This window comes from Equus caballus, chromosome 15 (genome assembly GCF_041296265.1).
Source record: "Equus caballus isolate H_3958 breed thoroughbred chromosome 15, TB-T2T, whole genome shotgun sequence".
Taxonomy (NCBI): Eukaryota; Metazoa; Chordata; class Mammalia; order Perissodactyla; family Equidae; genus Equus; species Equus caballus.
Window position 1 is genome coordinate 56,026,980 of NC_091698.1, and position 22,058 is coordinate 56,049,037.

Below are 22,058 nucleotides of genomic sequence, written 5' to 3' on the forward strand. Positions count from 1 at the left end.
TCGTATCTCCAAAATCTGAAACATAAGGGGATCACCTTGCTTTTGGGTCAAGGAGGGTAACCTGGGAACAGGCAACACTCCCCAGAGATGCCCAAGAAAAATACAGCTAAGTCCCTGTGTGTGTGTTGGGAGACGCTGGGGCTTGTAGGTACACAGACACAATAATTCTTTGAAAGGACAAGTAAGTAACCAGAGTCCTTAGAAATCTTGCTCTAGTCAACACAGCGGCCAGCTGGCCCATGAGAGGAAAAGTTTCTTTTATTAGCACCTTTTGCTGAGGGAGGAAGTGATGAATGTCTCCATCAGCCCTGGGCGTCATGTGAGATCAGATCTTGCATGGAGGAAGCTCAGGAACCACAAGACAGCCACCACACTCAAGGCTTCCTCGGCACCTCGGCGCCCAATCTCCTTTAACTCATGCGTGATGTTTCCGCCCCAGCAGGCCTTCACTTGTGAGCAAATGGAAAGAAAAGAAAAAATCTGGAAAGAATGAATGCATCAAAGAGAAAGCAGACACCGTGAATCAAGCCAGAGGGAGACACATGTGGTCTCTGGACACTAGGCAGGCAGAAGGGGGGCTTTGAGAGAAGCCCCTGCAGTTCTCCGTGTTCTCTTTAACCCAGGTTTCTGGTGGGCCACTCATCTCTGCTTGCTCCTGCGGGGCTTGTGGTCAGCTGTGAGAAGGGCCACGGGGGCAGTGTACCCTACTAAGCCCCAGGCACTGCCTTCAACCCTGAATTACACAGACCAACATATGGTACAGTGACCAAATCCACTTATAACCTGTGTGACCTTAGTAAGTTTTGTACTCTTTCTTAAGCTTTCTGTGCCTCAGTCTCCTCATCTGCAAAATGGGGTGATCATAATGGTACCTACCTCATAGCGTTGTTATGAAACTAGAGAATAGGATGAAACTAGCAAATATATGTAAAGTGTTCAGAACAGAGCTTGGCACAGTCTACTCTATATGAGCATTACTCTCGACTATTATTGATGATAACTGATAGCTGCCCTCACCCTGCTCCCACAAGAGGGAGGGGGCTACCTTCTAATTTCTGAATCAAAAGGTTGACAGGTAAGTATGATTTTAATAATTTTTGCCTGTTCCTCTCTAGACTTCAGGCAGGGATATTGCTGCCCCCTTGGGGTTGTCGTTTCTTGATTGACTCGTTTTCTCCTTCCCTCCTTTCTCCCACTCAGCAGCCATGCTCCACAAGGGGGAGGCGGAGATAACCACTGTCCTGAGGTGGGGGCGGGGTACGTAGCGAAGAGGAAATTTTGATTGAGCCCGATGACTCATGAGTCACTGTACATTTGGCTCAGCAGGGTGAGGTCACAGCACAGACAGGGAGCCCAAGCTCAGGTCTGCTTGGCCAAGAAATGAAGCTGCTTTCACGTGAGGGATGCTCCAGAGCCATGGACACGATCATGGGCCATGCACACCACATTCTCTTCCTTTCCAAGTTATTTTGTTAAAAGGGATATGATGAGCTGGGCTCATGCAAACACAGGTAGGATTGGTTCATCTGGTGGTGGTTGTGGCTTTCAGAGGTCTAGCTTATTTGTTCTGTGTCCAATTTCCCAAAGATCCTTCGACCTTTCCCGAAAGCCACTGGATGATTGATTCTGAGCATCTCGGGCTGAGCTCCCCAGGAAGCAGGCTCTGCAACAGAGATTTGTGTACACAAAGTTTATTGGGGAGTGCTCTCAAGATCAATGCCTCTTGGGGAGGGAAGGAAGCAGGAGGGACAGAGGGAAAAGTTGAACTTCAGGTGCTGTCACAGCTAAGGCTTCAGCTAATGCCACAAGGAACTCTGGAGCTAGGATAGGATGGCCCTTTAAAATCGGAGCCCAGGGCAGTCTTTATACCTGCGCCCCCCACGCCCCCCGCTGACCGTTGGTTACAGGCTGCTCTGGAAAAGGGCAATGGCCTTGGGTGAGGCAACTCTCTTTAGGCCAGGGCAAGCCATGAAGATGCAGCTGTGAGCTGCTGGCTGCCAACACTCCCAGTAGCTGGGGTAACGAACACCGTGGGTTGAGGGGAGATCCAGCATCCACTGATGTGGATCAAGGCTGCCCCAGGGAGAGAAGCCCAAGGCATCCTGGCCTACATGCCGATCTATATGACCCGATTCATATCTAAAGTTATACGACCACACAATAACCAGACCCCACCTGCACTGATACCATTTAATGACTATTTATATCATCTTTTCTTTGTCTACTAAAAATAAGTTACATACCCATGCCTTATAAATTTAGTCCTAACCCTCAACATACTGCAGCTCTTCACTGCCCATGGGTCCTGTCCCCATGCTATTCTCTGAGCACTACTACCAGACCTTGAGAGTCCAAGAAATCTTTCTTTCGACTCCTTGGCTTATTGAGCCCGCATCATCCACCACACTGAGCATGGGCATTAGATCATTGTTCTGCCTTTTATCACCTGTTCAAATCTTCCCTGTTCTCTGAGATCCACAGAGCATAATGATTAAGGGTATAGGTTTTGGAGTCTGAAACACTCATGTTCAAATCCTATTTCTGCCATTCATTTGACAATATTTATAGAGCATATTTCAGGTGGTGTTCAAGGAACTAAGGATACAAAAGTGATAACGCCCCTGCCTCTGGAGCTTATATTCCATGGATGGCAGGGGGACACAGACAATTAAAAAAGAAATACATATATTTAGCATCATATATATAATATATGTAATTATGAGAGATACTATTTGTGGTATATAAATTCTATGTAATGATTAGTGACATGGCAACAGTTCAGTAGGGTGTGGGGTAAGGGAATGGTGGGAGTGCAGTTCTGTGTGGCAGTCAGGGAAGGCTTCCCTGGGAAGGTGGCATTTGAACAGACATGAAGAGGGGAAGGTGTGGCTGTGCAGAGGTCTGGGGAGAGTGGGTTTCAGATGGAGGGAACTGTGCTGCAAAGGCCCTGAGAAGGGAGGTGCCGGGAGTGTTCAGGGAGCACCAGGAGGCCATGGTATTGGGGGCAGGGGGCGGGGAAGGAGAGGGAGGAAGGTGTGGAGAAGGAGTAGGAGATAAAACCAGAGAGGTTTATAGGAAATACCCACAACAAGCAAAGCTATGGAGACAGCAGGTTGCCTAGGGCTGGGAGCGAGGGAAAGACTGGGGAGTGATGGCTAGGGGTGAAGGGTGTCTTTTTGAAATGATGGAAGAGTCCTAAAATTCACTGAGATTATGGCTGCACAACTCTGTGAATAAGCTGAAAGCGACGCATTTGTACACTTCAAGTGGGTCAACTGTATTGTATGTGCATTATATCTGAAGAAGCTATTTTAAAAATCAGAGCAGGGCCTGGGTCATGCAGGCCCTGGTGGGCCGTGGTGAGGATTTGTGCTTTTACTCTGAGATCAGGGCCACTCGAAGATTTTAAGCAGAAGAGTGAAATGATTGGATTTGTATTTGAAAAGCACCCTCTGCCGCTGTGTTGAGAAGAGGCTGCGGGGGGCAGGGAGATGGAGGGGAAGGAGTTTCTTGCGATAACCCAGGTGAGAGGGGCTGGCGGCTCCTGGCAGGTGTGGGAAGCAGGAGAGGAGGTGACTAAGTTTAGACATCTTTGGATGCTGGAGCTGACGAGAGGTGCCTAGAGGATCACAGGGTGTGGATGTGTGAAAGAGAGGAGGCAAAGTTCTTGAGTCCTAACTGGTGGAGTAGAGTCGCCGTTTACTAGGATGAAGACAACTGTGGGAGCAGCACATTTTGGGGAGGAATCAGGAGTTCATGTTTGACTAGGTGAATTTGAGAGTCTATCTCAGAAGTGCCGCATAGGCAGCTGGGAGTTGTGTCTAGAGTTCAGCACAAGGGCAGGCTGGGCTGGAGAGGAAATCTGAGTGTTATCAGCATATTCATGGAATTTAGTCTTGAGACTGGATGAAACCTAGGGAGGACTAAAGAGACCAGTCCTAGCCAAGTGTCTGAAGCTTTGAGCCTTAGTTTCTCAAACTGTGGAAGATCTACCTTGCACAGTTGTCGTGAGTGTTGACAGATGCACAGCGGACGAAGTGCTCAGGGGATAGTAACTCTCTCCCACTGCCTTTTCTTTTTTGAGGAAGATTAGCCCTGAGCTAACATCTGCCACCAATCCTCCTCTTTTTGCTGAGGAAGACTAGCCCTGATCCAACATCTGTGCCCTTCTTCCTCCACTTTATATGTGGGACACCTGCCACAGCATGGCTTGATGAGTGGTGCTTAGGTCCGCACCTGGGATCCGAAATGATGAACCCTGGGCCGCCTAAGCAGAACCTGCGAACTTAACCACTGCATCACTGGGCTGGCCCTCCCACTGCCTTTTTAATCTCGGAGTTCCTCAGGCAGATTTATTGTCTGCTCAGGGTCTTCAGCCTTATTTAACCACTTTATCCAGTTCAGTAATGAGGACTGACTGCGAATCAGCCACTCTGCTGGGAACATCAGCTACCTAAAGATCCTGGCTCATACTTTCTACCCTCCAAGGATGTACCTTCCAAAGGAGAGAACAGAAAACTCCATAAACCTAATGATAATGGATAGCAAACTATAGTGCAACAGTGGGCTGGGGATGGGCAGACATTAAGTCAGACTGGAGACATTTGTGAGGACCTCATTAAGGAAGCAGAACATGAGCTGCAGCTTGAAAGTCAAAAAGGAATATGTTGGGGAAAGATACGGGTGGAAGGGAGGGCTCCCCAGGCAGACGTGACAAGAGCAGGACCATAAGCCATAGGAGTTCTTTGCAGCTGAGGCATGGATTCGTGGTGACGGGGTAGAGGGGCTCAGACTGGTTTAGGTCAGACTGGAGGAGTTGGCAGAGGGCACTCCATTCAGGAAACCCGTGCCCATGGGCACACCTTGAGTCATGTGGCTACCCAGAACTGCTCCCCTCTGAATACATGCCTGGGGTCTTTTGGCTCCTCTCACTTTTAAACCCATCACATCAGCTCATCAGCTTCATTGAGACTGCCATTTTCTACCCATCTAACCATGACCTTCTAACCACCTCTTGCTTCCTTCCTGTGGTTCCGTCAGTGTAGCCCATCTCTCGCTAGCATCCTCAACTGATTTACCTCTTTGGCTTTCTATTCCATCACCTTATAAACTCCCAATCCTGTTAGTTCAACAACTTCTTTCTCTTCTATTTCAGGGCGTCGGGATAGCTGGATAACGATTCCTTGACTGCATGTTGCAGTGGCTTTGACTTTGTTGTCACCGATCTCAGTTGGGCCCTAAGAGTATTCGTCCCTCCTGTCATGCATCCTTAGCCAGATAAATTTCTTACCTTCCACTGTGGCCATGCCAAAACTTTGCTCCTCTTTTTACTTGTTCTCAGCACAGAAAATGGAAGGCTGTTTGCCTTCCCTGCAGGCAAACTTATCTGCTTCTTATTAGTGATCTATTGCTGAATTCAAAACTCAGTGGCTTAAAATGACAAACATTTATTGTCTTACAGTTTGTGGACTCTGGCTGTTAATTGGGTGCCTCTCCTTCGAGGTCTCTCCTTAAGATTGCTGTCTCAAGGCTTGAGTTGTCTGCGGTCGTCTCAAGGCTTGACTGGGGCTGAAGGGTCCTCTTCTAAGGTCACTCATGTGGGCCTTTACATAGCGTTGCCTAAGCAACATGGCAGCTGATTTCCCTCAGTGGGAGTGATCCAAGGGAGAGAAGACAAGAATGCCCAAGATAGAGGCCACAGTGCTCCTACAACCTAATATCAGAAGTGGCATACCATCACTTCTACAGCATTCTCTTTGTTAGAAGTGAGTCAGTAAGGCCAGCCCCCACTTAAGGGGAGGAGATCACACGAGGGCATGAATACCAGAAGGCAGAGATCACTGGGGACCATCTTAGAAGCTCCCTATCACCACTTCTCCCCTCTTTTCCATATTCCTGTTCTGGGCCTGCGCTAGTTCTTCAACATGTGCAACTCTTCCTGTCCTTTGGATCTAGTTCTATAAAGTATCTACCATTGTTCCATTGGCTCCTTCTCCTCAACCTTAAGGCACATTCAGAAATCTCCCAAGTTAAAAATAAACCTTCCCTCCACCTCGATCTATGACCCCTGATCTCTCCCTCCTTCCCCTGCTACTCTTCTTGAGAATGTGACCTTTATTCCTTGCATTCACTTCCACCTCCACAGCACTGCTCTGCTAAGGTCATCCTAAATGCCAGATCACATGGCTACCTTTTAATCTTTATCTTAGTTGACCTCTGCAGTATTTACTCCCCTCTCTAGTGTCTCTTGCTTTGCTAACTTCACTTTTTCAGCCCCCTCTTTCTTCACTTACCCCTAAATCTGAAATTTGTAAGGCTTTGCCCACATTCCTTGGCTTCACTCCCTCTAAATTCCCACATCCAGGACTCCCAGCACCTCTATGTTCTGACGACTCTATTCTCTGTTCTCTATTGTCGGAGCCGTGAATCTTAGTCTCCCATCTCTGGGGTGAAGGAAATGACACATTTCTTGACTTCATTTAAATCAACTTCAATCTGATGTTGAGCCCCCATTCTACTGAGCTGGCAGGAAATTAATCTCAGCAATTGTTGACTATCTCACCTTCCACCCAGGGTTGTGCCAAGGTCGGCTCCTCTTGGGAGGCCCCCACAGGCAAAGCCATTGGTCTTTGGTTCTGGCTGATAATTGCTGAGATGTTTCCTCGTCTGCCACATGGTCCCTTCATGTCCAGTAGCCTTGCTACTTGGAGCAAAGGAATCTTTGGTAAAATGACTGCTCCTGGACCCAGGGTCCTGCTTCTTAACTACACTGATCAACTGCCCTCTTTGAGGATTTATCACCTCCCCATGGGTTGACACAGAGCAGTCCTTGGGGACCTGCTGCTATTTCCCCTCTTCCCAGTCCCTGGGTCAAATTTCTTCTCTCTCCTATTGCAGCATTCAAAGCCCCTGCCACAAGAACACCGAGAACAGACAACCAGTGATTGCTTTTTCACCCTGCAAAAACATCTCAGGAAAGGAACTACTACAGGCCTGACCACCTACTTGGAATGCAGTGGAAGGAAAAGTACAGCAAACAAAACTTACATTAAGGGGCCGGCCCCATGGCCGAGTGGTTAAGTTCACATGCTCCACTTCAGTGGCCCGGGGTTTCGCTGGTTCGGATCCTGGGCACCGACATGGCACCGCTCATCAAGCCCTGCTGAGGCAGTGTCCCACATACCACAACCAGAAGGACGTACAACTAGAATATACAACTATATATACAACTATGTGCTGGGGAGGCTTTGAGGAGAAGAAGAAGAAGAAAAAAAAGAAGACTGGCAACAGATCTTAGCTCAGGTGCCGATTTAAAAAAAAAAAAAACCCCAAAAACTTACAGTAATATTCTTTGGAGTTTGGCAGTGGTTTTGATAAACAACACTTTTTCCCTCCTGAGTTTGTAGGAGACATGGAGATCAAAACATTTGCTTTATTACTGATAAAGCTGATTTGAGACTATGACTTTGGGTCTGTTCCAAGTGGCTCACTCTACAGACCAACCCACTGCAATCCCAGGGGAGCCATTCAGCACGTGGGGAGACAGATCAAGAGGAGGTGAACCCCCAGGGGCTGGGCTGCGCATGCCCAGTTCTTTCCCCAAGCCAACCAATCAGATAAGCCACTTTCTCTCTCTTTCTCTAGTAGGAGAACCCTCTCGTGAGGCTAATTCCCCCCTAAGAAATATCTATAAAGATAACCCTGCCATGCTGTGAAATCTAGACATCCAGCTAAGGCCTCTCTCCTGGGCTCCAGACCAGTATTTCCCACTGTCTGCTGCACATCTCCACGTGGATGAACTTGAGGCAGCTCACATTCAACCTTGCCAAAACCGAATTCATGACTCTCTCACTGCAACCCTCCCCTAGTATCCTCAGAATTGATTAACGACAAGACAATCTGTCTTCCAACCCAAGGAGAGTGGGAACTGTCCTCTACTCTTCCCCTAATCCAGTTTGGCAGCAGATCCCATCCATCCTTCCTCAGAACCTCTCTAAACATGTCCCCTCTGCCGCTCGGTTTCCTCTCTCCCCATTTCTTGACTATGAGCAGGAACCTCACCATCTCCCTGCTCCGCTTCTCCCATCCACAGGTGTAGGACTCGGTCTGCATTTCTAGCCTCTTATAACTTTTGCTCAAATGCATCCAATCCTTTCGCATGGTCCTACTATGACATCTAATTTTCAGAACCTCCATCCTTTGCACAGGTGGTTTCCTCTGCATTGCTTTCCACCCTCCCACCTCTCGCAACTGTTGGTCTGCCTGGAAAACTCCTAATTGTCCTACATTCAACTCCAAGGTTATTCTTCCCTAACACCATCCATGCCCAAGGCAGAAGCAAGGGATCCCTCTGCTGTGCTCCCACAGTACAGCACAACCAAGATGACAGCCAACTTCCCACCAGTCTGAGGAGTCCATCAGTGTAGGGACAACTTTAATTCTTGCTTGTGTCCTGGGTGCCTAACTCAATGCCTGGTGAATGTTAGGGGCTCAATAAACATTTCTGGAATGAATGGCCTCAAGGCTACTGTCTCCCACTGGCCCCATCAACTTAGCCTTGTCAAACCCATCTCATCCTTTCTTCCCTCCTTCCCCATCCCCTTCACCTGGTGACCTTGGTGCAGCTCATTGGCTCAGAGCTCACAGGGAATTTAATGGTGCTTTCCCTCCGGTGTGCTCAGCTGGAGGCAGGCAAAGCAGGCGTCTCAGCAGGCGTCTCGGCAGGCAGTAAGTGGGCCTCGCTGGAGGAGTGGCTGCTTTGTGCAACCTCAGGGCCTCCTGCAAATCAGACTCCATCGCCTTCACTTCCTGTGCACAGGGAGATTAGACACTGCCTCATCAACGCTGATTTTTTTTTTTTCTTAATATTTGAAACTACCAAGTACCAGTTGCCATCCTAGTGGGTGGCTTTCAAAAATCCCCTCTTTTTCTGGTGTTTGACTTCTTGTGAGTTTCAAGAAACCAATCTATTTGGAAAGAACCTGCACTTAGAAGTTCTTTGAATTGCTGTGAAGCCCTGGCAGGAAATGACTTGGGATCTGGGTTAGATAGTCTTCTCTCACTCCCAGGAGAGGTGGGAGTAACGAGGTACAGGTGCATTTGGGTGTGAGCGTGGCTTTACATGCATTCCTGCGGCCAGTTTTACGATGTAGCCTGACATGAACTCAGAGGATACCTGTTTCAGCTGCAGAGCATCTGTCGCACACTGGTGTGGTGCACCTGCTCCGCTAGGTACTCTGAGTCCCGGCCTGGCAGAGATGGCCTTGATAGGCTTTCTCATCTCAGCCTAACCTGTAAACTTTAAGGAGACTGAAGAACAAGCCAGTGAAGTTCTATAAGAATTAAATGAGTCTTATACACTTTCTAGAAATAAAACAACTCTTCTGAGAAGTATGTTTGGAGAGGGGCTTCGTGGCAGGGCAAGGACCACTTATCTCCATATTGTTGCATGGGAGGTAGCCATCTATCCTATTAGTCTGGCTGGGGAGACTTCTTCTCTGATTCTTCTGATGTGTTTTTGGGAGAAAGGGATGCCTGTTATGGGTCAAGCGCCATGCATCCTGCATGATGTGCTATTTTGTGTAACCCTCATAATGCCTGAAAGTTATTTACTGAAACCCACTGTGTGTCAGGAGCTTCTGGATTGTCTCTTTTAATCCATTTAGCAACTCTCCCAGGTAGGTTCTGTTATTATAATCACCATTTTTCAGAAGAAAAGACTGAGGCACAGAGAAATGAACTAATTTCCACAATTTCTCACAGGCTTTCAGTCAGTAAGATCTGGAATCTGAGCTTAGACAGTCCACCTGCAGAGCCTCTCAACCATTTCCCATGCTTCTCTTCTGACATAGGTAGTGACAGTCCCACTTTACAGATTAGCAAACTGGAACTCAAAGAGGAGAAGCCACTTGCCCAAGGTCCCACAAGCAGTAAGAGATGTAGCTGAGGTCTGTCTGTTTCAAAGTCTACAACATTCTTTTACTGCCGACTGGCTAGATAGGGGATATACTGGTTTAAAAGTGAAAAAGTTCTACAAATCTTCTTTAAAAAGAAAAAAAGCCATCTCCTCCCTTCCTTTTCCCCATTCCTGATTTCTGCTCCCTAGAGGCAATTATTTTCAACTTTTTGAAACTTGTCTCCTATTATTTACTCTTAGTTACTATTTTTCTCTGGTTATTTCTAAATAACATGCTTACACTCTTCTAGACTTTTAGATATTTTCTGGTTATTACTACTAAAGATAAGGATTTCATCTTCTTACACTCTGTCCCCCCTTCCCCAACCACCTTCTCAGTACTGTTACAATTTGGGGCTAGTTCAACATTCTCTATTTACATTATTAAGACTATATGAAGATTCACATCTGAGCCATGTGATATACTGTAATTATATTTCCTTTTTATTTAGCTTTTTGATCTCCCTAAAATTAATATGTAAAGTTAAAAAAATTTACTTGGTTATTCTTGAACTCTGACAGAAATGTTTCTATCCTCTCACTATGATCGAGCCTATCAGGTAAACGTTTTTTTCATTGTTATTTTCTTGACACTATTTCTCCTGGATCCCTTTTCTTCCTGCTCCAACCTAGACTGACAGCTAAGAAATGCTACATAGCTGTTATTCTGGGAGATGAACTGTCCATCCTATTTGTAGAACTCTGCCAATCTTTTGGAATACTTTCATGTCACAGCTCCCCTATGAGACTTGAAGAGCAAGTGTTTCACATGCGAGAAAACAAAGCACAGGAGGGTTGGGTGTCAGTTAAAGTTACACAAATGTAAGTGGCAGAGCCAGGCTGGAACTGGGCTTTCCCGACTCTCAGCCTTGGGCTCTCTGCAGGAGGCCACAGTGCTCCCTGCAGCCTGGCATAAATGACCATTGTTGCTGCTGGCCAGGGAAACCTCAAAAGTTCCAGACTCCACAGAAGAATGCAGGGTGGCGGCATTTTGATCCACACGCCTCCATCTAACTTCTTTCCTCAATGGGAGATATGCTTGAGTGCTAGACTTAGAGTCATACTTCCTGAGTCTGCCTATTCATAGTTATGCAATTTGGAGCTGGTCACATAATCTCTCTAAGCCTCAATTTCCTCATTGGTAAAATAATTATAGTGCTACCTCATAGGATCATTGTAAAGATCAAATGCCATGTTTTAAAAGGTACATCCTACATGCTTAGTAAATGTTAAACACTTATAATTATGGTCTGAAATTTCTCAGGAGATAGTAATACTTTTACTACGGGCCTCAATTCTCTAGTATTCTTGAGTTCCTGGACCACGTTGGGAGATTAGATAAGAGCTGTGTACATTAGAATTTTCTAAATGAGTAATTTATGCACGCCACTCGAGCGACTCTTGGTTAATAAGATGTGTCTGTCATTCTTCAGTTTACCCCCAGGTTATCCTCCGGAGATTGATGACATCCCTTTGCCAGCCAAGGTCAACTGACTAATACCAAAATAAATACCATCCAAATGACTCAAAATTCTTACTCTTTGCTAATGTCTGGCTTTTACTTTTTTTCTTTATTGTTGATCAATGCAAAGATGTTAAGTTTTTGGGGTAAGATTTTTTCTTGAGAGAAAGGAGCATCTATACTTCATCTCCTTCTCCCACATGCTTCACACTGCTGTCCCTTCCAGTACTGCTTGCTGTAACGGCTGCATTCTAGAACAAGCAGACCGAATAAAGAAAGAAGATCCAAGTTTGAGATTAACTTTTTCTAATGTGTATTTCAAACTGTAGGACTTGACTCAGGAGAGGTTATGAAATCACCTTAGCGAAATCACAACTAGCACTTAAAACAAAAAGAAAATATCAACCTCTATTACACACAGTAAGGAAAGCATTGTTTTGTGAGACTTGTTTTATTTATATATATAAAAATATTTGTATATGTATATATGTATATTTATATATACACACATACATACATGTATGTATGTATACATATGCTGCCTTGCAATATAAAATGTATTTCTGTTACAGGTGAAAAAGTTTGAAAAAACATGTCTTAATGATCTCCAGGTTGAAAGTTTGAAAAATATGTCAATCATTTTCACTAAGTTTTTTTTGCCTCTGAGTCTTAGTTCCTTTATCAGGCCCCTCTTCTAGATAATCCTAGTCAAAGAAAGAATCAAAAACAACTAGCCAAACAGGACTCGTGCATTTCACCCTTCGGCATTTTCTAGGCACCCACTATGTGAAGGTTCTTGGATAAAGATTACTTCCACTCTCAAACCTACAACCTCATCGGGGGAAACAAATAGGTAAACTGAATGTTAGGAAAATTGGAATAATTAATGCTAAAAGCTCCAAGGAACATTAGGAAGGGGGGATGATTCACTCTGGCCAGGTTATCATGGAAAGCTTTATGCTGCCATTAGGTCTAAAATGTCAATAATCAGAGACTGGCAAGGCCGGTTTTAACATGTGCTGTAAGAGCATACATTCCCATTTGCCCTTAATACCTTAATGCATCCAGATCCACGAAGAACCTGTCATGGCGTTGATTTACTTTAAAACATTTCAGCATAGTGTGATAATTGTGTTTAAGTTATATCCTAGGAGCACTGAGTTGACCTAATCAGAAATTCACACTCCAGGGACAGTCAGCTGGCAATCCAATAGGGAAGCCCACAAGTGACTACTAGAAGCTCTTCTGTTATCCATACTCAACCAACATAGGGGGCTTTATTAATTAGCTTAATGAACGTCAAATGTGCTTCCAGGGGGCCATGAGTGGCTTGCTAATAATCTTAATGATGTAGACACACGTGGTTATCCATGAATTCAGTACTAGTATTCAAGATATGTGGATTGGTTCAAAACAAGTCACTGTTCCTTAACAACAATGGAACAAGCTCTGTAATGTGCACTTCTGTAGACAGTACCCAAGGCCTGATTACTGTCCAGCCATTAGTAGAGGATTCTGGTCACCTGATGTTGATCACAAGGGTGACAGAATTTTGCCCTCAATACTTGAGGCAGACTCTACTGTTGTGCTACTGCTTGCTAATAAATGTTTAATAAGCAATTCTGTGTGAGGCAAATTGAGTATGAGCTGGGCTTTCATATTAAGTAGGTAGTAGATACCATTATCTGCCAAAGAGTCTGAGTGGTAAGTGACCAAATTGGCTGTCAGTTTGAAAAATAACTAAGTAAAGCTGCCTGGTACTTTTGAGTTACTCCCAAATAATATCAGTCAATCATCAACACCTAGTTATTAAAGCAAGTTTATTTGATTACTTATTCCAGACAAATAACGAGGCTTGTGTGTACAACTAAGAAATAAGACAATCCAAATAAAAAGCAGGAAAAATTACTATGAACTACACAACAGCTATCTAGAAAGGAACAGGAGCTGCATTCATTGTACATAACACTGTGGAGTGACGTAGCACCATTGACCTCAAAGATATCCTAAGTACTTTATAAGGTAATTATGTGGGTCTCTGCTAAAATGCAGCAATAGCTTAAAAATTATAGCAAGCCTGAGGATAATCTTATGTTCAACTAACTTCAAATATAAAATTATATCAGAAAAATTATTTCAGAGAAAATAGGGAATTTGGGAAGCATCTGACCTTGCATAATTCTTTTTTAAAAATCCTAAGGAAACAGTTACCATTATTGAGACTGGTTTTCTTCCATCATCTGCATGATGTATCACTATCATCATGACCTAAATTCTAAGCTTTGGAAAATATAATAGGTAGTTACTTATTTAAACACACACACAATTTTATTTGCAAAATTTTTTTTCTTAAACCAAAGTTCTATTTATTGGTCTGTTCTGGTCTGAACCACAAACATGGATGAACAAGAGAGAACTTTAATAATACTGAAATCAAAGGATTAGGATCTTAAATAATAATTTTTTTAAAAATCATTTCTAATGATCATTCTAAGCTATTCTACTCTGATCAATCTTAGGTTGAAATTTGTTGAACAAAGTTTGACCCTGTTAATGAATCTAAGTTAACATGAGGACATTTATAAATCCAATAGTAAGCATTTTTCTGAATACTGATGAAGTTTTATCTGAAATATAGAGAAATTTGGTGTTCCAGAGTCCTCCGTCAGCCTACTTTACCAGTTAAGAGCCATCATACACTTTCAGAAATATACCACAGAAAAACCTTATGGAAAAAATTCCAGACTCTGGTATTATTCAGTCCTGGAAAGCTGTGGTTTCTAACTCCTCCGGCCCCCTTTTTTTTTAGGGTCATGAACCACTTTGAGAGGCTGACGAAAACTATGAAATTTCCCCCAGAAAAATGCATATAAACAAAAACTTCTTACATACATTTGCAAAGGATTCCCTAAAGTCCAGGATCCCCATGTTAGGAATTCCTATGTCAAAGCTGTGGGACACAGCGCAAATAAATTTAGCCCATTTCAACACTGCCCATCCTCACTTCCTTGCTACTATAGTAAACATTTTAACGTTACTAAACTGTTGCCTTAAGACAAAGTTACTCTTATTGTAAGCACCAACATAATCTTAAAATTCATTCTCCCGCTCCTTTATAAGGTTTTAAGCCATGTACCCTGTCTCTTAAATAAGTTAAGTCCCTAAGGTTTAAACTAGCAGATAACTGTTTTCCTTTGATATATACTATTCTTAAGTCAGTCACTGAAAAATGAGATTAAAATTTAAAACCCTTGTGAAAATGAACATGTGTCTACATATTGAAGAACAGGTTATTTGACTTTATAAACCACTTCTAGGTTTAGTTTCAGACTTGAAATCAAACACTTCTACTTCTTATCTCTGGACATCATAACAAATGATCCCAGACCATCCCTTCCCCTTTTACTTACTTGGAACCAGTACAGTGGAGGTCTCCTACTATGGGAGCAGAATGTACTGAACTTTCCACCTATGGTACAGGATAGAAAACACTTCATTTCTGACCAAACCCACCATCTCAAGAACATCTGCTCCTGATGCTTGGTAACTCCCCAGTTACCACACAGGTTGAAGACTGCTGTCTTTGAGGAGCCTAATGTTGCACCAGTGGCTATGTCTTAACCCCATGCTGAATGGATCCTTAAAACAAGAGAAATGACTATACTATAGTTGCTTTCTTATTATAAAAAAAAAAAACTCCACTAGTCACTCCAAAGAATCTGTTTATATAATAGGGTAAACATAGGTAATTCTTAAAGAGACTGTGAAGACTGATAATAGAAGGGGATAATAGCTGCATATTAAATACAGAAATGTAAACACATCACATATATAAAATTTAACCAAATCCCTTACTAAAGAATTTTTCAAAGTTTGTAGTCAGGTGACAATTTTTTGGTCCTTTCATAATCATTCCCTTTTGTTCAAATAGCGTATTTGTAGAACAAACCTTAAAATATTTGATCAAAGGAAAAGGGTCAGCTAACAGAACAGCTTTACCAAGGAAGCTACAACTTGGTTATGGGATTTCGTTCTTGTCTTTTGCTATGTAAAAAATGAACAATGGCATAACCATTATTATTTCCTTGTTCTTCTTTACTTCTAAGAAGTCTTTCTGTGAAAGTGAAACACTAGAATTTCCATTTCAGAGACCTGGGGCAGGGAACAGGAGTGGGAGAACGAGGATACTGCTCTCAATCAGGATTCAAGTATTCAACTCAAGGGTGAAGAGCTTGCGAGAGAAAATGGACTGCTCTTACTCCACTGGCTAAATGGCATCCCATGAATCCTATACAATACACAGCCAAGTATTTTCCCTGCACCATTCAAATGTACCATTTTGTGTTTTCCTACTGGACCTACTAAATGATGAGTGAAAGCGGAAGAAGGTAATATATACCAGCATTCCTGGCTGTGCAATCTATACATTTTCATTTTAAGAATAATTCAAGCATAATCCATATTTAAAAAATTAAAGAGAGACAGTAAAGGTTTTAAAGTTTTCTCTTTGAAAAGATGGTATCTTACAGTACATACAAAAATACTCTGAAAATACATACGACTTCATTTACAAAACACTGAATCAACATATTACAAGAATTACATGGTTATGGATTTTAATAAACTGAGCATGCGTTCATGAAACTTAAAAAATATTAAGAAATGCATTGAAAAAAGCAGTGTAAAAAAAGACAACTTATGTAGTTAAATAAAAATTACAAAGGTCCTGAGCCAATTAATGGTTGGTAACAATGTCATTCAAAAATGCCTTCAGGTTTCAATAAAATCCACTGCTTATTTCTGCATGCCTAGTCCATGAAGAAACTGTCTGAAGTTGTGGGGTAAGTAATGGTCAGGAATTATCATGCCAAGTTAATTTTACACCTCAAAAATACAAGTTTGCCATACTTAAAGGTATCTTATTTTGATGCTGGAATGAGATGCTCCTCAGTAAAAAATACCAGTCAACTAACAAGGATGGCATGAGACACAATACGTAACAATTTCACCATTCATATACTGACTTTCAGTATCCTGGTTATATTTTGATTCTTAATAAAGATGCATTTTGAAGGCCTCCACAGGAGGCAAAATATTGAGAATTTATGGTGCCCAACTCTTATGTAATCACTGGACTAATCCTCCCTGCTAACTATGCAACATTTGGACAGAAAGGCACAAAAAAATAAAAAATTAAATATTCCAAGTGCCAATCTGGAGAAAAAATAATTTAAATCAACAGAACAGACAATAAGTACATCTACACAAATGAAGAAAGCTGAAAAGATACCTCACATTCATTTATCTCAGGATTCACAAAGTGGCTTCAATGCTAAAGTAAATATGTGTTAACATTTGGAAAATTACAAGACAATTTTTTTTTTTGTTTTCAACTTTTTCAGTTCTATACAATGATTACAACATAAGACTTAAAAAAAGGAAAAAAAAAAAAGAGTTCAGGACTTGTTTTATCAGTGTCCAAAGAGCCAAGAACTGGTTCCCATAACAGAGAAACAAGCATCGAAAGTTAAGGCAGTAAAACCTCCAACGCAAAGCCATACTATTGTAGATGACAATTTGATAGCAGGTGATCCTCAGAGAAGTGTATGTAGCAATCAGTGAGAGAATGCTACAGCATCTGCAGGTCAAAGTGTGAGAGTTCAAAAACCACTTCAAGGTCGTTAGGCTGATGACTGTAACTTTCACCTTATTTTATGCATGACAGCCACTTCTCTTTTAAAAAGAGTGGCTGCATCTACGCCACTAAATGATTGCATATTCACTTAAGTAAGGAGGCACTGCTTTTACCGATTGAGGGTCAGTCGAATGGAATTTTTGATGACACGGATGTTATTTGCTGGAACTGGAGATGATGAATCTGGTAGTTCTTTACTGGGTAGTCTCTATCAGAAAGAAATAGAAACTGTATGTTACAAAGGCCCAACTAGTAGATCAGTCACAAAACTGAATTTTTCTCGAAATCCTTTAAGCTCCTAAACACTCAAGTCTGTGTTGAATATTTTCTCCCAATGTTTCATACGCATTTCTTGTTGGGGGGAGTTTTTTTTTTTTTTTTTTACAGTCAGAGGTGAAAAGCAGAGGGATAGGGAAAGGGCAGAAGTGGGAGGAGCATAGGTATAGGAAAGAGGACTTTGTTAAATCAACTGCCACTTCCAAACTGAGAAATGCATAAAGAACAGAGTCTTCCTAAAAGTCAGGCAATGGTAAAGAGAAATAGGAAGTATATGGTCACTAAACAGGAATCTCTTGGAGTGTAAGCTGAAAAACGAGTGTGTGTTACAGAGGAAAATTTGATAACCAATTATATCCTCAATCAGTTTCTATAATACATTCACGCAGAAGAACACTATAACCCAACCTGTGAGGCACTTAAGTTCTCAGGAAAACTGACTGCACTCAGGCTGGGTAACTTCAGTGATGGTGAAATTCAGGGAAGTCTATATGAAGGCTTTTGTGGACACTAAAGATTATTATATAATGAAGGCAAAGTCCAACAAATTGAGAAACATAGACAGACCTTGACCCCCAAAATACAGATAGTTGTGTGATTGAAACAGTACGTTAGCTTCTTGTCAAGAGATAACTACAGGAGTTAATTCTCCTCTCAGGTTACCTTGGCTAAAAGTATCTATATCACAGGCACATCCATTCAGAAAAACAAGAAAAATTTCAGACATACATAAAAGTAAAGAATAGGACAATGAAGACTTAGGTGCTACAACTAAGACTCAGACATTATTAAAATTTTGCTACATTTGTTTGGTTTATGCTCTTACTCTTTATACTTGAAATATTTTAAAACAAAACCCAGATATGTTATTTCATGCTTTCACACTTGAGTCTCCATGTCAAATTTTTTTCTTCCATTATCACACATAAAATAACTAAACACCCATATTTTTTGCAACCCATTCTTATGTTAAAAGAAATTTCACAAATTCTACCACTAATAGAAAGTATGAGGACACTTTCTATTTTGCTTTAGAATGGCCAATAAATCCTGGGGAACCTGGCAGGGTGGCAGCTGCTTGTGATGAGAAGCACTTTATTCTTTAATGAGGGTGAAAATACGCCATTTTGTTCACTGTAAACACTCAGGGAAGGGCTTTCTCTGTTTACACGACACTGATTTTTCGAGCACCTGCTTATTAGCTTACCATGCTTAATACTACTTTATTATCAGTTTCAATGGTAATTCTTTGAAAAATAAATTTTTAAATTGAGATTTAGGAGACTCTTTAGTTCATGTTTTAAAAGTACTTACTAAACACTGGTACATTTGGTTCCTCCAAAATATTATTAAGTATAGTTCCTAATTAGCAAACCTAAATTTTGACAGTAAGCAGTGGTACAAAAGATATCTTATCAAATGTTGGTAAGAAATTATTGTGCTGAGCACTAAACTGCTTCTTTAAAAATAAATAAAAAACAAAGGTTGAAGATAATCTGAATAAATTATGAAGTCTTAAACTACTCTGTCTTCTCTAGACTTCTGAGGTACATACATTTAGGACTTCACACTTTGCTATTTCCAGCCCCAACTCCCAACTACACTGCTGGTCTTTGAGGACAGGGACAAAGGAGTAACCTTTCCTTCACCCAGTTAGGCTCTTAATAAGCTTTTTGTATCTGTAGATTATCTATGAATTTTTACCTACGTATCCTACCTATGAATAAGACTATTTGTTACCTTTTTGCGTGATGTATCAATAGTTGGAATAGGCATACATTCTCCTCCAATGGTATCCTAAAAACAGAACAATTATATACAAGTGAAAACTTTCTTTCCTATATGTAAAAGCTTATTTCTACATGAAATAAAACATAAGCAAAACTTGCAAGACAGATCTAATCTGATCTTCTTTTGAATATACTACTTTCTCTGATACATGGCTCTTTAAAAGTAAATAGTTTGAAGTACATTATTAATATATTTACCACTGATTTTCTTTTTCTGTCCTCAGCAGCACGAGATTCCTTAAACGTTGATTCCAGTCGAATAAACTAAAATATAAACATTAAAATGAGTTGCTATTATTACCTACAAAAACCATACAAATCTATATAAAGTGAGAAACTAGTGATTAAGGCTATCATCAAAACTACAAAAATGGGTTGGTGAGGGAAGGAAATTTAAATTAGATTGAATTCAACTGCATCCATCCTTAATTTCTACAGTTTGCGTTAGCTTTTTGGTTAAATCGATTCAGATTATAACAAATAAAATAGTTTTACCACCACCTACTGGAGAAAGAGGAGATCAACATTATGACACACAATAAATGATTATTTAGTCACCAGTAAAGACTTCTGTGTATGCCAAGGAGAAACTAAGACCAATCATTCAATTTTTCTGACACATTAGTAATTTGAATTTAGGATGAACAATTAGTATTATTCCTTTAGGGTTTGGGTAAATATTCTTTTTAAACAGTCAAATCGTAACAGAACATTAAGAAAGCTACAGAGAATTGTGAGTTCAAATACTATTTTAAATTAACTTTTAAAAAATCAAGTGCTGAATCACCACTCAAGTTTTAACTTTACCTTTTCTATGTCTTTCAACCTCTTGGAAGACCCATCTACGGATGGGGAATGGGATCTTTTGGGCGTAACGTTCTTAGCTATACTTGACATTCCATTTAGATGTGGTTGTGCCGGGGCAGGGTTGTGGGGTGTTGTGATTCTAGGAATGACATTTCGTCCTACTACAGTAGGAATGGTGCACACAGCTGGGGGTGATACAGCTTTTACTGCAGAGTCAACTTCTGAAAGGGAGAAAAAGAAAGATTTTAGTAATTAAATATATATGTAGTAGAATCATTATCAACACGAGTGTAGATACCTACTTGCACCAATGACTGGAATAGACAGTCCTTGAGCTGGTGGAATACTCAGTGGCTTTTCCACAATTACGGCAGCAGGCTCAGCATTATTCCTATTAAAAGTGTTAAATTATCATCATTAAATATTTAAGTATTACTTATTTAAAACACTCAACATTTAGGATTACTTCTTTCAAGTTCTCCTACTTTAACATTTCACTGAAGGAAGAGATAAGGGGAGAAAAAGGCAGAGGACCCAGTGAGAATTAAGACAAAAAATTAAATAGAAAACCTGTGTGTTTCTGGGTACTTATCTAGTCCCACATTACTCATAAACGTATACCATGTCCCACAGGATTACCACGAATTGTCAAGTATTTCTAAAGAAAAAACTGACTAGCAGCTGGTAAAAAGAAAATCTTTTAACAATTAAAAAAGGTACAGCAAAGGTAAAGAAAAGTTCACATTATCCTCAAACAAACTGAAGACTGAAAGGACAATTTTGAAACACAGACCTTTCAGTTTCTCCTGCAGGAGGAACATCAGGCTTGGAAGGTTTGTTTGTAGACACTGGGGAATTAAAAGGTGTTCCATTGTCAGTGTCTCTGGAGCTATCCAAACAACTGCCATCCAGAGATGATCTTTTGGATTGAAGTCCACTTGAACTTCGACTGACATCAGAAAGACTTTGCTGAAAGAGTAGAAAGCTTTTAGGATTTCAAAAAGCAAATGAGAATAATGACTGGTTTCAATTCTGAAGTACATATAAAACACTATCTTTGTGATTCATGAAGGTGAGTTTTTAGTCCCAAATTGAACCCCCTGTACCTTCCCTCTGAATCCCAATAGGAATGGGAGCTGTAAGAACGCAAACTGGGTCCCAGGATCATTTGTGTGAGTGCAACACACTGGAAAGTTAAGATTACAAACTCACCTTTTTCTTCTTTTGAAGAATCTCTGCTGGAAGGTAGTGATGAAGTTGTTTTTTTTTAACATGAGTTGCTTCAATTTTCATTCCTTCCTTTAGCATGTTTATATTGTTTGCCTGTCTGTACACTGTAACAATGTCAATACGTTACTAAATGGGAAACTTCTTTCTGAACCAAGGACTCTTTCTTTTTCTGAAACGCGTACCTGTTATATCTCCCTACGACTACATAAACACACATTCCTCTTACAGAACAAATTATTTCTAAAACATTTTCACCATGTCACAATCCTACTCAAGTACCACTAGTTTTCTCATGTCCAGCTTCTAAGAGTTCCCCATAGTCAAATCTCATTAACAAAATGAATGTATGAAAAAAAGGTTTTTCCAAATTTTGTCAGCTGTCTTCCCAAAAGGCAATCTCTTTTCATAATTATTTGCCCAAGTCTAAGCTAATCCTTATACCAAATACCCAACATGTAATTCAAGCTCTCCTCTCCCATGAAGCTTCTTTTACTGCACTAATTATAGAACGTCAGATGTCAGAAGCCATCTAGAAATACATTGTTACTGTACAGGTGAGGAAATGAGGCTCAACAGCCCTGAATGCCTGGCTGGGATTGGCCTAGATTCCCATTCTAGTGCTTTTCACACCTTAGGAGAAAATCAGTTTTATTAACTACCACATAAATTATTTAATGTATAGTCATGTATCGCTTAACAATGGAAATACTTTGAGAAATGCGTCGTTAGGTGATTTCATCATTGTGTCAACATCAAGTGTACTTAAACAAACCAAGATGGTACAGCCTACTACATGCCTAGGCTATGTGCTACTAATCTTATGGGAACCACTGTGGTATATGG

The 22,058-nt window shown here is 41.3% G+C and overlaps 1 protein-coding gene and 1 long non-coding RNA gene across 2 annotated transcripts in view; both read right to left on the reverse strand.

The window, feature by feature from the left end:
• Nucleotides 1-113: 113 nt before the first annotated feature.
• LOC111768094 (uncharacterized) lies at nt 114-8,794 on the reverse strand. Its single transcript, XR_002800144.2, has 2 exons — nt 8,607-8,794; nt 114-1,663 (listed from the first exon to the last, which is right to left on the reverse strand). It is a non-coding gene; the product is annotated as an uncharacterized lncRNA (long non-coding RNA).
• Nucleotides 8,795-13,220: 4,426 nt separating this feature from the next.
• Nucleotides 13,221-22,058, reverse strand: part of PAPOLG (poly(A) polymerase gamma) — a 32,629-nt gene continuing 23,791 nt past the window's right edge. The window contains exons 16-22 of the mRNA XM_001917544.6: nt 21,198-21,319; nt 20,779-20,954; nt 20,288-20,376; nt 19,986-20,206; nt 19,377-19,442; nt 19,129-19,185; nt 13,221-17,320 (exon numbers count right to left, since the gene is read on the reverse strand). Coding sequence (XP_001917579.2) covers nt 17,222-17,320; nt 19,129-19,185; nt 19,377-19,442; nt 19,986-20,206; nt 20,288-20,376; nt 20,779-20,954; nt 21,198-21,319 — 830 coding nt within the window. The 3' untranslated portion in view covers nt 13,221-17,221. The remainder of the gene's footprint in view (nt 17,321-19,128; nt 19,186-19,376; nt 19,443-19,985; nt 20,207-20,287; nt 20,377-20,778; nt 20,955-21,197; nt 21,320-22,058) is intronic.